Raw genomic sequence first — 15,046 nt, 5'->3', positions numbered from 1 at the left:
TGAGTCATAACGAAAAAAAACATACAACACAGGACTGCTCCCACCCTCTCGACAAATAGTTTCAGCTTCTCCTATCTGCTCGACGGTACAAGGGCACCCTGACCAAAGATAAAGACCAATACAATAGTTTTATTCCCAGTGTCAACATCTCCAAGAAAAAAACGTAGCCTACCTCTAAAAAAAACTATTAACATGCACTTCACCCAAATCAAACCCGGTCTTATTCTATTAGTAGCGTTAATTTTATTTTTGTAAATAGTTTAATGTATGAAAAATCTTATGAATAAAATATAAGATCAGATTCTGAATAGGTTAACGAGTTCCAATGAAGAAGGTAGCAAGAAAGTACCCACATAAAAAAAATAACAGTGGCTTCTATTATTGTGTCTCTAACTGTTTCTCTGAGTACTCATCTTGCTTCTGGAAACATTGGACCCGAAGCTAGTAGGCCTATATGTTTGTGTACAATTGTTGATGCCTCATCTACATTCTTCTCAAATGTTTTGTATTGTTTTATATATATTTTTTATTTTTTGGACCTTCCTGTGTCTTGAATAAAGTTGATTATTATTATTATTATTATTATTATATTCATATATTAGCTACTAGCTGCTGAGAGCTCCAAGAAGCTCCAGTGCAAGCCATATGTTTGTCAGTGTCGAGGTACCGACCTGCTGTGCTACGTAACCTGATGTATAGATTTATTTGTAGGGCATCTGAGTCAGAAAACGACTTAATCGCTGTCTTGGTTTCCAGACTTTGGAACCATTGGCGAACATGTCTGTATGCTAGACATTGAATATTGTGGAAAGCTTTGTATTTTTGTTACTGTGTCTTTTCTGTTTGCATATACTACTATACTACATACCTACTACTGAGTTTGCGCCTATGTAGAGCCTAATTTCTCATCTGGGATGAATAACGTAAATCTCATCTGAGTTTCAGCGCTGACGCCTGTCCTGAAACGTCCTCGAGTGCTTACCTCGAAAATAACCGCTGATCGTCACCAGATGAGTCGTGAGAAATCCCGCGGCAAAACCGATATCATGTGATGTCACCACGCGCACCAACGTGTGCATGTCGGCTCATGACTTCTCATTTCACCGGGCGGTGAGGAAGAAGGCGCGCGCTGCTGTCCAAGAACTGTCACCTCCCCGAGAGATTCTTTCAGATTTTAGGCCAACATAGAATAAATAAAAAATACATAGGCTATAATTGGTGCTTTTCAAAAGTAACCTCATAAGTAAGCATGTTAATTCATATCTATTATTTTGATGAAATCAATTATTTTTCCTTGGCAGTTTAAGAGGTCGGGAACGATTTAGCACGTTTTTTACAGCAGGCTTATGTAAAATCTCGAATCTTAACTTTGACATTTCCAAAGCCAGCATCTACACAGTGCATGTGCTGCTGTGACCCCGACATTAGAATACGTTTACCTTGTCTCATACCGTATCAACATTTTTATCAAGAACTGTTTCGTTGTTGCTCTCCTTCATTTTTTGCTGGACTTCATGACAATAAATTAATGAGTTTTCAATGGCATAGCTGCTTCCATATACAATACAGCTCACCCAAAACGTTTTCTCAGTGATTGAAATCTATTCTACAGCCACGATTTTTGTTTTAAGTAAGCTTGCCTATAAATTGTCAATCATGTTTTGTGGTCTTGTTGACGGGTTGTTTCGTTAACTTGCACAACTCATGGTTGTCTTTTAGCCCACAATCAGCTTAATGGAGAGACAATGGGTGTCTTTGTCACACAGCAGTGCTGGTCGTCTCCAATAGAAAAAATGTGTATTTAAGTAATGAATTTAATTGAAGGGATGGAAATCAAATTACCATTTGAAGTATATAGTAGTAGCCACTAGCACAGGAATCCTAATAACTACTTACTACTGAAAAGTTACAAAATCATCATCATCACAATCATCACGTCGTCATTCATTAAATAACCATTTATTCAGGTTAACTTTTCCCACGCTTACAAAGAATACAATCTGATCTACAAAAACTCTTGTCTTCAACCTACTGGACATTTTGCTGGAAACGTGTTGAATGGCATTTCTCTCCTGTGGTTTGTTTCTGGCTGGTGCCTCAGATTAGAAACCCACCTCTCTCCCTCCCTCCCTCTCTCTCTCTCTCTCTGCCCCTCCCTAACCTCCACCCTCATCCCCCATCTCTACTCCCAGACCCTATATCATCTCCTCATCTCCAACACCCAGCTCTCGACAGTGGTCTCTCCACGCCACAGGGCTCCACGCAGGACGCATTTCTGAAGTCAGGAAGTGAACTGACTGAATCCCCCAAAATAACATAACAAGCATCCGCAAGAAGAAGGCATTCTAAAAACAACATACACCAGAAATCGTCTCCTGGGTCTCTCCTTGACTCCGCCGTGACTGTAGTGAGACAAGGATTGCCAGAACTTCACCCAGAGAAAAAAAACAAAACGGAAACATCACGCCAAAGTGCTTGTTTATCTTCAGTTTAAAAGTGAGTCAATGATCCGGCCAATCAGGGACAGAACTTCCAGCCGGCTTGGACCAATCGCGTCCAGAGTTTATCCGTTTGTGTCCGGAAGTACGTGAGAACTGGGGATCGTCAAACATAACGAGCCAAAAAAGGGTCTTTCAGTAATACAAGCCCCCACCCCCCCCCCCCCCCAATAGTCCCTCCCTCCTCCCCAATCAAGCGACATAGTGGTACTGGGTGGGTGTGTCCTTGTCACGCTCCATATAGTCTCTGTCTATCAGGGACTCGATCCTCTTCTTCAGGTCCCCAGGCTGTGGAAAGACAGGCGAGATAAGCATTTATATTATTATTAGAATGATGTGTTTAAGAGTCCCCCTACACACAGACATGTTGGCAAATCTACCACCCTGTAGAAAAATGAAAAGTCCCTCATATTTGTTCCACAAGACAGAACAAAATGTTTAGAATTTTCTTGTTTTACTTTTTGTAACTTTTATCATTACTGCAGACTGGTCTTGTAATGGTGACGTCAGACTTCAAAACAGTGACGTCAGGCAAAATGTCAGCCCCTGCCGTAGTGTAAAGTCACAAGGAGGGAGGGCCTGTGATTAAGTCACCTTGACGGGGAACTTGAGCTGGTTGTAGAGCTCAGACACTAGCAGGTTGTGGCTCAGAGTCTTCCTCATCTTCATGATGCGCACGACGGCTGCGTCGATCTGGTACTGCCGGTCCTGGAACACGCGCTCTGTTGTACTCACCTGCTCCTCCACCTGGTGGGGCGGGCACAAGCACAGCTTCCTGTCAAATACTGAGCCTAAAATACAACCTCCTGTCAAATACCCAGAGCCCAACATGAAGCTTGCCGTCGAATACTGAGCCACATACACACTGACTACTGCTAAACCTATGTGGACTGGTGAAACCAGTTCCTCTTTTTTCCCCCTGCTGGCATAAAAACAACATCATTAGTGAATTGTGAACGAATTACGAATGGACCTGTACCATTCATATGGTACAACTGATACTAGAATGATTAATTGCTACCTTTCATGATACGCTAATTAGATGGGCCAAAATTGATTCATAAACAATTCATTGTGTGTCCCTGGGTCAGCTGAGAGTAGAGATCAAGGCTGAGAGATAGAGATAGAGATAGAGAGATAGATAGAACTTTATTTATCCCTGGGGGGAAATTATTGAGGAAAATACAGCATAACATGAGGAGAGGGGAGGAGAAAAAGAAAAAAGAGGAGGTAGATAGAGGAGGTAGACGGGGAGGTTGGAAGGTGGAAAAAGAGGAGGTAGTGGTTGGTGGAGAGAAAATGGGATAAGGAGAGAAAATGGAGGAGGTAGAAGTAGAAGGAAGTTGGGATAGAGGGGATGGAGGAGGTGGACTGTGGCTGATGTGACAGTTCCAGAGCCTCCGTACCGTTTCTTTCATCTGGATCTGGTTGATCTTGATGCGGAACAGCTTGTGTTTGAAGTCCTTGTTGAAGTTGAAGCGGTCTCCGTCTTCCACGTCCTTCCCCCGGGGGTTCTTGTTGAGGACACGGGCCTTACCGCAAGCCAGCGACTGGAGCGTACGCTTCAGCTCTCCCTCCTCTGTAACCAGGACGACAAACACCACCGTGAATTCCAATAACTTGTCGATTTCTTTTTCAATTTTGTTATTTGAATAATTTCACATTAGTCATCCTATTTTATCTCAGAAGAAAACAGAAAGTAGTAGGACCAGGATCCCCTTGGTAGAGGAAGCCAGTAGTGGGGCAGGATAAGTTGGAGGACAGGGGGTTTACTCCCAGCCGAACAGTACTGGGTTCGAACCCCATAGTTGTCGGTCTGCCTGTATGCATCCTTGGGCAAGATGCTCCATCTGCCCTACCTACTCGGTTATTCCAAAAATCCCTGACAGTTGCTTTGGATAAAAGCGTCACGCTAAACGAGCGATTAATAAACCCAAGTAGGAGACAGGAAGAGAGCGAGCACCTATCCCAGTGGCGGCGCGGATCTCTTCCACGCTGAACTCCTCCCCCTCGTTAAACATCAGCAGCACCAGGGTCTGGAAGAGGGACACCTGCAGCTCCTTCTTCCCCTGAAAGACAAGTTGATTTTAGTCTCACGTTAAAACCCACCATATTAAAACATCGTCGCTCCAGAATTTGACCTCTAAACCAGTTTACCCCCTGGTCTCACCTCTTTAAACTCGGTCTTCAGGACGGCATGGCCCAGAGTGGGCTGCCACTGGAGCTTCCTTCCACTGTGTTTCCCCAAGTAGAAGACCTTGAACACCTCCTGCAGCTTCACCATCTACACACCACACACACATATTTTAGTACCCAGCTAGAAGAACATTAACACCTCATGTAGCGTCACCATCGACACAGCAAAAAGACGACATAGCTTAGCTGTTACACAAAAAGACATTTGACCATACAACACAGGCGGGATTCTGACACCGAAAGGCTGACCCCTGACCCTGAAACAAAGACTGACCTCGGCGGGCAGGTGGACTTCCATGGGAGTGTAGGAGGGCCAGTAGCCCATGGTTAGAATGTTCACCGTCAGCTCGATGTTGCTGGGGCCACTCTGGTTCTGGGTGTACTGCAGGGGAAACAAGATACACATATACAATAGCCATACATAGACGCCTCCTGAAGATATTCAACCAAACTATTCCATAGACACACAGATTTATCATAGCTGTTACACCGTGATATTATACATAGATGTATATATGCACATCTATACCAGGGGTGCAAACTGGTGATGGCCCAAAAAGGTGACATTTTTTTTGCCAGAAAATAAAGAATATACAATACGACTTTATTTGTCAGTTTGCACTGAAATTCTTTTTGCATATGAGCAATGTACAGCGCCTAGGCCCCTTACTATGATCAATGCTACCTTTTCTAAACAAACTCTGTTGAAGTGACACATAAAACCCTGTCAGTGATTCAGACCTATTATATGAAGTAGTGCTGACAAGAAGAAACACTCAGTTGCAACTATTAGCATTTTTTAGGTGAAATTACAAATAAATAAAAAATAAGTGACGTACAATAACCATTTATTTTTTAAATCTCAGTGTTCCAGAATTCCAGCTAAAACAGTAGATTCACAGGCTCTTTAAATTCACACGCTAACCTTATTCCCCGCATAATTACATGTTGCTTACAGTGAGTAAGTTCTCCACACTGCCTGGAAGTGGAGCTAGCAGTTTGCGAGAGCAAATGAGCGCCACAAGACTATCTATCTTGCTATCAGCAGCAGCAGAGTTTATCAGATGGAGGGCGATCATAACAACCAGTTTAACTACACAGAAATGTGTACAGTCCATAGCTGCTTTCACATTTGACCGCCGTCTTTTCTCCGCATTTGTGGAGCCGGAGGTTCGACAGTGAGGGTCATTCACACTTATTCACCCTTGATGCCCGATATGCGGAGATCGGTGTCAGTAGAATCTCCGGCTGCTTAAGGGGGGCGGGCTTGCAAGGGGCGGCATATGACGTAGGGTCGCAAGAGGCGGGATCGGGTTTGTTTTGGTTTGACCGCAGACAGCACGCAGGCAAAACGGGCAGAACTCATCGCGATCATGTTAAATGTTGCTGCAGCGATGCATATATTCCGTTGCATCCACAACATCCGCATCGATCGATGAAAGATTGAGTTACAGACAAATAGAAGAAACGACGAACAAGAAAGGGGTCGCGACCGACTGCGTTGCCGGAGGAAGAGAGCGTCTTCTTTGGCTTCATTTCACATCTAACAAACGCTGGGACAAATGTAGTTGATTTCTGTGTTTAACTGAGAAAACAGGGAATGGAAGGACAGGCCTTATAATGTTCAGCTAACTGTTGTCAATAATAATTGTTACGAGAGTAGCGCATGTGTGTGGACGAGAATGGCTCTCTGTGTGTGTGTGTGTGTGTGTGTGTGTGTGTGTGTGTGTGTGTGTGTGTGTGTGTGTGTGTGTGTGTGTGTGTGTGTGTGTGAGCGAGTGTCAGTTTAGTGAGGTAATGAACGAGTCTGGTTGTGTCTGTGCAAACGTGTAGGCCCTACTGTAAAGTTAGTGAAACTAAGAATAAAGTACACAGCCTGTCAATAATCGGTGGCCGCTTCATTCCGACCATATTCAAACCTATAAGCAGACCCACTGCCGGTCAAAGTGAAGGGTGTTACTCCCGAGAAAATCGGCGGGAGAATTTGGGAGCCGACAGCAGTGGGGTATACTACGAACCTCGCTGAACATACAGACTTTCTTGAGAAAACCTGGATCGACAGAGACGCAACTCGCGATCAGAGTTAAATGGTACTACGACACTCACTTAGGATTCGATTAGTCGAGCCAGGTTTTCCGCTTTAGGTTCAACACGTGTTCACGTGAAAGGGGTGATTATCGCGTCATTTTACTCAAGAGGAACAGATTGTCATAATTAACACCTAGGAGTTCAAAAATCTGCACATAGGCTACTGGCTAGGGAGGCATGCTGGCAAAAAATTGTGTAAATTCGATCATGTAAATTCATACAAGTGAAAGGATTCTGCATTTAGTCTATAAAATAACGATGCCAAATGATGAATTGTTCGCCATTAATCCCAATAGAGTGATGCTGATTTCAAACTGCATAAGCAACGTCCAACCTGCCTTGTTCTATAATTTAGGGAATTCACTTTAAATACACCCTATGTAAGAAATGTATTGCATATGTTTTCGACCGCTGTGAGGTAGCGGCGGTGGCGTAGTGGATTATTATAAGACCCGAACGCCAGCGACCGGCGTTCAAATCTCGTCGGTCCATCATCATGCCTTTTACCCCCATACTTGTGGTGCCAGCACAGTCGTGAGAACATGGATTCAAGTTTGAAATAAGTACAAAAATATAATTCCATAACCTTCAGTAAATTAGTATTCCATAAGACTTATGACTTTTTAAGCTTCACACAAATGCTCATCAATTGGGAGACGAACCCCGCACGCAGAAATTCAAGATTGACACGCTACCTCCACTCTACCACTCTCTCACGGAGACACACTGCGCAACAGTAAGCACTGTCTCCATAAGGTCCAACAAGGACGATAAAGTAGCGAATACCCTCTGATGAGAACCTGTATCTCTCATAAAGAATAATTCTCAGGCAATGCCAAGGGATCGGATCTGTCCCGAAAGACCCTCTGTCTCCGGAGAGACCCCTGTAGGATACGGGCTCCGAGGTCTACGGGGAAACCCACAAATGGTGACGTCATTGTCAACGGAGGGGCGAGGAAGCTGCGCTTATCTTAGCTGAAAACCTGCTCCCGACCAGGTTTGGTTGACAGCATAAGTCACCATGGTGATACAGCGATGCTAAAATAGATCGACTTTCGTGTCCAAGCTAACCCAGGCTTTGAGCGCAACATACCTCGCTAACCCACTAATCGAGGTTCGTAGTCCAGGGCACAGGAAAGGTGTAACATAATAATATATATTTTTTTTAAACCATTCAGCGAACAAAAGGCAATAGGCTGATTATCAATTGGGTTGAGTGCGGGTGCCACTCAATGACATGCAAACGTAGACCGAAGCGTCATCAACACGCCCACTCAACTGGTGTGAAATGCCGACATCCTACTGCTCATTCACATATAAGGTAATTAGCATTTCCTGCGGAGAACATACTACCTCGGGGGTAGTATTTTTTCAGGAGGTCCAACGTCAGGATATGTCATTCACATATACGGCACCTCCGTAGAATAGACGGAGAACAGACGGATGCACGTCCATAGGTGAAAGCAGCTCATGTGTATCTACAATCTTATAGCTTGTCGTCCGTACGTTTGTTTGTGTGCGTACCTGTTTGAAGTGGATCATGATATCTTTGGACAGCTCCATGTCTTTGAACATTCCCTCTAGTTTACTGGTGAAGGCTGCACCACATTCTGTAGAGGAACCAGAAATACAACAAACATCAGGCTAGTAAGCAGTAACAAACAGTAGCCTAGCCATTACTCCATTCACTTTGTATAGCCTACGGGAGGTAGCATGCATGCTAAACAAAAACAGCAAAACACAATTATGGAATTTGCTGGAGAAGGAAACGGAAAAGTTTGTCTTAATCAGTAGTGTTAGATGACATGCTGTAGTTAAGATCTGAATGTTTTAAAGATTGATCAGAAAAGAGCAGAAAGGAATTCTACAATCCTAAAAAATGTCCCCTCCCCTCCCTCCCTATGGTACTCCACCATTGAGTGTTGCATTTATGGACCTCTGATTGACCCACAAGAATAAAGGGTTGGTCTAAAATCAAAATAGTTTTATACAGAGACAGGTCACAATCAATCGGAGCAGATATTTCACTGAGCACTAAGCACCATCAAACCTTACCTACAGCACGTTTAAACCTTACCCACAGCACCATTAACATGGGAGCCAGGTCAGTGTTGGATATGGAGGAGGGCTCACCATGTTTCAGTTTCGACAGCATGGACTTCTCTGCGTCTACAGAAGCGCTCTTCCCCACCAGCAGACGCTTAGCCAGGTCCTTCTTGTAGAAGGCCTCAAACACATCCTTTCCTGTGGAGCATGTCAGTCTCATTAAAATACTGTTTATTTATACTGACCTCTCGGTCGTATGCGGACTCCTACGCCGGCAGAGCAGCCGGAGGAGTCCACATACGACCGAGAGGTCAGAACAATGGAGCGTTGAAGAAATGATATGGACCCGAAGTAAACTGACAGCTGTCTACTGAAAACATATTCTCGAATGCCGCAGTTTGTTGTTGCTGGTGATGTAAAGAGGTCAGCCGGTGGCTCTATTACCACTAGTTGAAATGGGCACAGTGCCACCTATCGTACCGGGGCACGACACGCTTCGGCCAATGGATCGATTTACTCAGCGCCATGTATACCTGGACAATTGCAGTTGTCCAATTGCGGCGCATAGTCGAACTATGGCTTTAATCGGATTAAGCTGTGCATGTAAACGTACTGACTGTTTCAGTCTAATAGACTATGAAACAGTATTTAATAGGTTTTAAGTCACCCCAGAGTCTGATTTAAGTCCCATCCTTCCTTATGAAAACATACTATGTAAAGCCACAAGTATAAACAGCAGTAGAGCATGAGTACTACCATGTATTAATATAAGTAGTGTATATTATTGTGTAAAAATGGCAGGGAATGTATTATCCTGTATTGATAGCATTAGAGTATTAAACTATCAAAACATACAACGGAAATATAAACAGTGAATTACCATGTATAAAGCGGAAGATAATCATGATCTTGTCCAGGATCCTTTCCAGTTCCTCCTCCGTAGCTTCCTTGTTTCCGGCACGCAGCTTAGAGTCCACGTACTTCGCTGGATTCACAAAAAACATGGCAAGACCAATAACCACATGGACCAAACCACCACCAGTAAATAATCTGTGAATAATCATCCACCAGTGAATAATCCTCCTTGTGCATGATGCATGCACAACACGGATGATTATTGACTTTCAAGCCACTTGATTCACTTTCAATTCTAGGGTTCAGTCCATCAATCAAACCTTATTTATAGAGCAATTTTCCTGCAAATAAGCTAAATAAATAGCTTGACAAGGGAAACCACACCACAAGGGATATGTTGTTTAAAATAACCGTAAATTATGAATCTGTAATCTATAAAACAGAGATTTTAGAAATGGATTTTTAGAATACAAATATTAAAGATTTTCTTAAAACATCTACAGCTCATTTGATTTCAGGCCCAATACATCAAATGATGTAAAAACAAATAAAAGGATCATTAAAATACTATATAAAGCTGCCCGGTACCAGTAAGGGGACTTCCTCATGGGACCAACCTATGAGTTCTGCCGGCTTGTTGGGCCTCTTGTTGATGAAAGCCTCGAAGGCCTCCTTCATGGCGTTGATGAAGCTCTCGTTGCGTGCGAAGCAGGTGTGCACTACATTGTCCATTTTGTCCTTGTAGTCCAGGAGCTCCTGCACCATATCCTTGTCCTTCTCCGGGGTCCCCACAATCTCCCCTCCAAACGCCTGGAGGAGAACAACAACAACAACAGCTGGGAGTGTTTTCTGAGCTCATGACATGTCTCCTCCTGGTCACCATGAGCATGTGATGGTGGTATACCTTGATGTAGTCCCTCCAGAACTGCAGCAGTGTGTGTAAACCTCCCTTGACCTTACTGAAGAGCTGGTAGAGGAGGGTCAACTCTGTCACCCTGTTCTCATCCAGTAGAACGGTCAGACCTGACGGTACACAAACGCCTGGATTAACATCAAGAACCTGACAGTACAGGTTAGACCTGGGAACATGCTTCGGTCACACTTGGCACACCCACACAGCCTTAACAACGGCCAGTGACCTGGTTATTAGTCTTCCTGCATCCTCCATGATGCATATGTCTTCTTCTTTCTTTATTTTTGATGTAATTATTGATTCAGTTATTTTACACCGATTTGTGTATATAATACATACAGTATATAATATCAATGATTTTGCCTGGCTCACCCTTCTGGAGGATAGAGGTCATGTGTTCGCCTAGCAGTTGTTTCTCCACACAGTAGACGAGCGGTTTTCTGGAAGAAAGGACACGTAACGTCACCATGCTGTGTTCAGGGGCAGCGGCCCAGAGAGTACATACAAGTTCGAGTTCAACTGTATCCACTTGGAATGTTATCAATATTCTGATCATATACACTGACCGCTGTGTGTCTGACAGAAAAAGATAAAGACAGAGAAAGAGAGAGAGAGATATATAGATGTATCATCGCAATAAGCCCTTCACATTTGAAAGAAAGATAAATAGAGAGCGAGGGAGAAGAAGAAAGTCTTACTGAGTGCTCTGGTCAAGGTAGCTGATGACTCGATCGTTTTCCTCCTCCAGCCGACGAGCCACATGATGCAGGTATTCAGGGACCTGGAGAGAGAGACAGAGAACACACACATCATTTAGTGACAGGACACAGTCGGGTAGGCAATGTGACTGCAATTTCATGTGACTGCTTACATCTCTCTCCTGCATCAGCCTCTGGCCCTCGGCTGCATACAGGCGGTTGGTCTCCACCAGGAACCTCTCCTCAAATGACTCCTTATAGACCTGCAGGGACAGCAAGACGTTATTACACACCATCACAGGCATGCAGCAAATTAGAGGGCCATGTGGATTCGGATGCATGACATTAGGGGCAGGGAGGGTACATTGCTCAAGGACGCCGACAGGTAAGCTGCAAACCTCGGGGATCAAACCCAGAACCTTTTGGCTTGGAAGTCGAACATCCTAGCCACCACACTATCCTGGCCCCCAGTTTGACCTCGAATCTAGACCTTTACTATCCGTTTATTTTTGTCATGTAGCAAACAGAAACATCTTCCCTCCGTTCCTGTCTAGACATCCTAACCAGCCTTACCTGCAGGTCTGACAGCATGCCAAGAAGACTACGCAGCAGGCTACGGTCCACCGTCTCCCCACTCCGCTCCAGCTCAATCTGTTCCAGGATGCCGTCCACAGTGCGCTTTTGGACCCCGCTGTCGCTCACAATGTGGGTACGAAACAACTCCAGACCTGTGTCCCTATAAACCAGCCAATGATTCTGTCAAAACTAGTACACAATGTTATATTAAAACTACATCCTAGTGTCCCCGTTAACCAACAAAGACTTTATATTAAAACAAATACAGCCACAAACCAGTGGTGTCATACTTGTCTTATTTGAGTAAAAGTAAAGATGTCCTTGATGAAATTGACTGGTGAAAGTTAAAGTCCTCCGTAAATAAATAACTTAATAAATAACACTAGACTTAAGTAGTTATCTGGGTTAAAATGTAAGTAAAAAAGTAAAGCAGTATGTAAGGATAACCCATTAGCACGACAAGACAATTAACATATTTTATTTGTAGAGAGCAACAATAAGTCCATAATATCAATAAGTCCTCCTGAGCAAATGTATTAAAATATAAAAACTAAAGTAAAGTACAGATACTCAAAAAACGACTATTGTTACTTTACACCACTGATGAAACCTAGAACAGCTCAGTGTCCCAGTAAAACAGACACTGGTATCAATTTCGAGACAGACAAACGAGACAACTTGAATTGTAATGGTAAATTTCCTACCAGATAGAGGGAAGCAGGGAATTCTGAAGGACGTAGGTTCTGTCCAGAAACAGGAAAATACTTCGGATCATAATCTAGTGGGAAAATAACAAAAAAAAAAACATTAAAAAAAGTCAAAGGGGTTTTCAATATAATCTTAACATTACCATATCATAGATGTATCTTCACATTTTAAAAAGATTCACCAAAAAAGTAATGTAAATGAATTGTACAGTGAAGCGGAAGTTACCGTTTGCCTGCAGTGGTCTTGCCAGCAACGGTTCATCCTCTTGAGGAAGGACAGGCTATCCACAGACTCTGTTAGCTCCATGTTAAGGAGAGACCAATACTCACCACCGCTAGCGCCATCAATAACTGGTGCAAGGTCACCCTTTCAGATGACATGTTAAACCGAGTTCCTGACTCCCTGTGGTCCCTCAAGATCCCATTGAACTCGTCACAATGTAGGGGAGGGGTGCTAAGTGCCCTGGCTCTTTACTAACATTACCAACTAATCACCCCCTGGTCTCAATCCCCTGGTTTAATTCCTCACCTCTGTACTGATATGTGTGTGGTAAGCATTCTAGTGCAAACTGCCATCCATACATCACCTAGGTTTGGTACTGTAAGTGAATGAGGTGTGATATCCTCACACTCAGCGTTTTGGAAAAGCACAAATAAATTTGATTAATTATTTAGTATTATAAACATTAATATAATACAATTATTTAACTAGACTAGCAAACTAGAAGAGACTATGAATGATGATAGTGAAGTGCAGCCAAGCAGTCATGAGTGTAAAGGATATTCTCTGAACTGTTGGATCTGCGCCTGTACGTGGTCTTCACAGAGCTGCCGCAGCTGTCTGTACAGGGTAGGGGACACCTTATAGGAGCAGAGATTCTCTACCGCCTGGACATGGGGCAAAAAATATTTCAACATAAAATTAAGCAAGCTCTTGTTCATGGATCATTATAGATGTAGTGGGTGAATTTGTGAAGTAGATAGAGTGTTTGACACCTTACCTTCCAACCAACTACTTAATGATATTACTCTGAATTCACTTTATGTCGCTCTGGCTAGAAAGGGTCTTCTATATACACCAAAAAAGATAGTTCTTATATAGTTGGTAAGTAAGGTATAAATTAATAAAAGGTACACACCTGGTAGAGCTCCTCCAGGTTGTATTTAATGGAGGTGCTGTTCTGGATGGCGCCCACAGCATCGCAAAGCTTCAGCCAAGTATCCTCCGTGTAGTTCTCAGACAGCTTGGGCTTGTCTGTTATGCAGGTTCAACCAAATATAGATGTTATGTAAGGTGCAGAAAAAGAGATGCATTTTTGACTATTAAGATGGCTTTTGACAATTCAAATAGTTTGGTAAATTATATACATGTGTATACATAAAGGTGTTGGGTATAAACATGAATTACCTATGACGTATTTGAAAATATGGTAATGTTGAACATTCTAGAAATTATACATATAGATGTTGGATAATGTATCATTTTGGAACCCAGAAGTGTTGTATTGTTGTATAGTCGTGTATTGTTAGAATGTGTGAGAACAGGTGAAGAACAGATCGTTTCTGGTACATTGGACATAACGGTAGGTGTTCATAATGAAATGCATTACCTTTGAAGTTTTTGATGACCAACTTCTTTGAGGCGCCAGTCTTACTCGCAGCCAGAGCCGAGGACCTAGTCACCCCGTTGCTGTTGTGCTCCATCAGGGCAGAGAAGTTACCCTTCTTGTCCTGTCGGATATCTTCTGCCATCATATCACAAAATGAAATCAACTGATCTTGAAACAAACTCAGGTGGAGTTAGTTAGGAGAGTAGTGGCTGCAGTGTTTTGATGGCCAGTCACTGCTTAATTACTACTCAACTGAATTAAAAGAAAATAATGAAATCCGAGTAGAAACGCACCAAGAAGCAAATTCCAACTTATAAGATACAAAATAACACCTTAATATCTTAGAGAGACCATTTTAGTAGAAAGCTATCACGCTAACGATGTGTCAGCTTCAAGCTAGCCGCATATAGCTAGCAGTTATTCTTTTTTTTTTTGTAGCACCTGAAGGCTAATGTTCACAAGCACGTCCCCATGTTAAACAGGGACAAGCGTCGTCTAGTATCCATGTTTGGTATGGAGTGTAAATGCAAACTAAACAATAAAAACAACATTTTGCCACAGACCTACAGGAGCAGTGGCTTTAGCCACTTAGCCAGCTAGCATAACAAAATGGCTTTTCTCGCTACTGTTCAGTTGCGTTCAGGGGCACTCAGGAAATGTGCGGTTTGATGGGAACTTCCAATGTTGACGTCAGATGTTGTCATTTTAATCATTATTATTTTCTGAACATTGTAAATGGTTCGAATAAGGTTAAAAGTCATTTAAAAAAATATATATATTTACCGATTATTCATATTATCACAATTGTCATTTGGCGAGTCAAACCACAGACCGTAAAAAAAACGTGCGTTTGGACCCA

The 15,046-nt window shown here is 43.0% G+C and overlaps 1 protein-coding gene across 1 annotated transcript; it reads right to left on the bottom strand.

Annotated features, from left to right (window-relative positions):
- Positions 1-1,943: 1,943 nt before the first annotated feature.
- On the bottom strand, positions 1,944-14,787 carry cul4a (cullin 4A). The gene is made up of 20 exons (XM_084476002.1): positions 14,188-14,787; positions 13,717-13,832; positions 13,362-13,465; positions 12,804-12,873; positions 12,575-12,648; positions 11,868-12,030; positions 11,468-11,557; positions 11,295-11,377; positions 10,969-11,036; positions 10,588-10,706; positions 10,301-10,493; positions 9,709-9,813; positions 8,916-9,026; positions 8,307-8,392; positions 4,969-5,076; positions 4,669-4,782; positions 4,462-4,567; positions 3,905-4,077; positions 3,093-3,245; positions 1,944-2,786 (listed from the first exon to the last, which is right to left on the bottom strand). The coding sequence occupies exons 1-20, from the start codon at positions 14,330-14,332 to the stop codon at positions 2,691-2,693; spliced, it is 2,277 nt and encodes a 758-aa protein (XP_084332128.1). The 5' UTR covers positions 14,333-14,787; the 3' UTR covers positions 1,944-2,690.
- Positions 14,788-15,046: the final 259 nt, after the last annotated feature.

This window comes from Micromesistius poutassou (assembly GCF_964030765.1).
Source record: "Micromesistius poutassou genome assembly, chromosome: 12".
In the NCBI taxonomy this organism is placed as follows: domain Eukaryota; kingdom Metazoa; phylum Chordata; class Actinopteri; order Gadiformes; family Gadidae; genus Micromesistius; species Micromesistius poutassou.
Note: the sequence above shows the minus strand (reverse complement) of the source record. Positions and strands in the feature narration are given on the sequence as shown.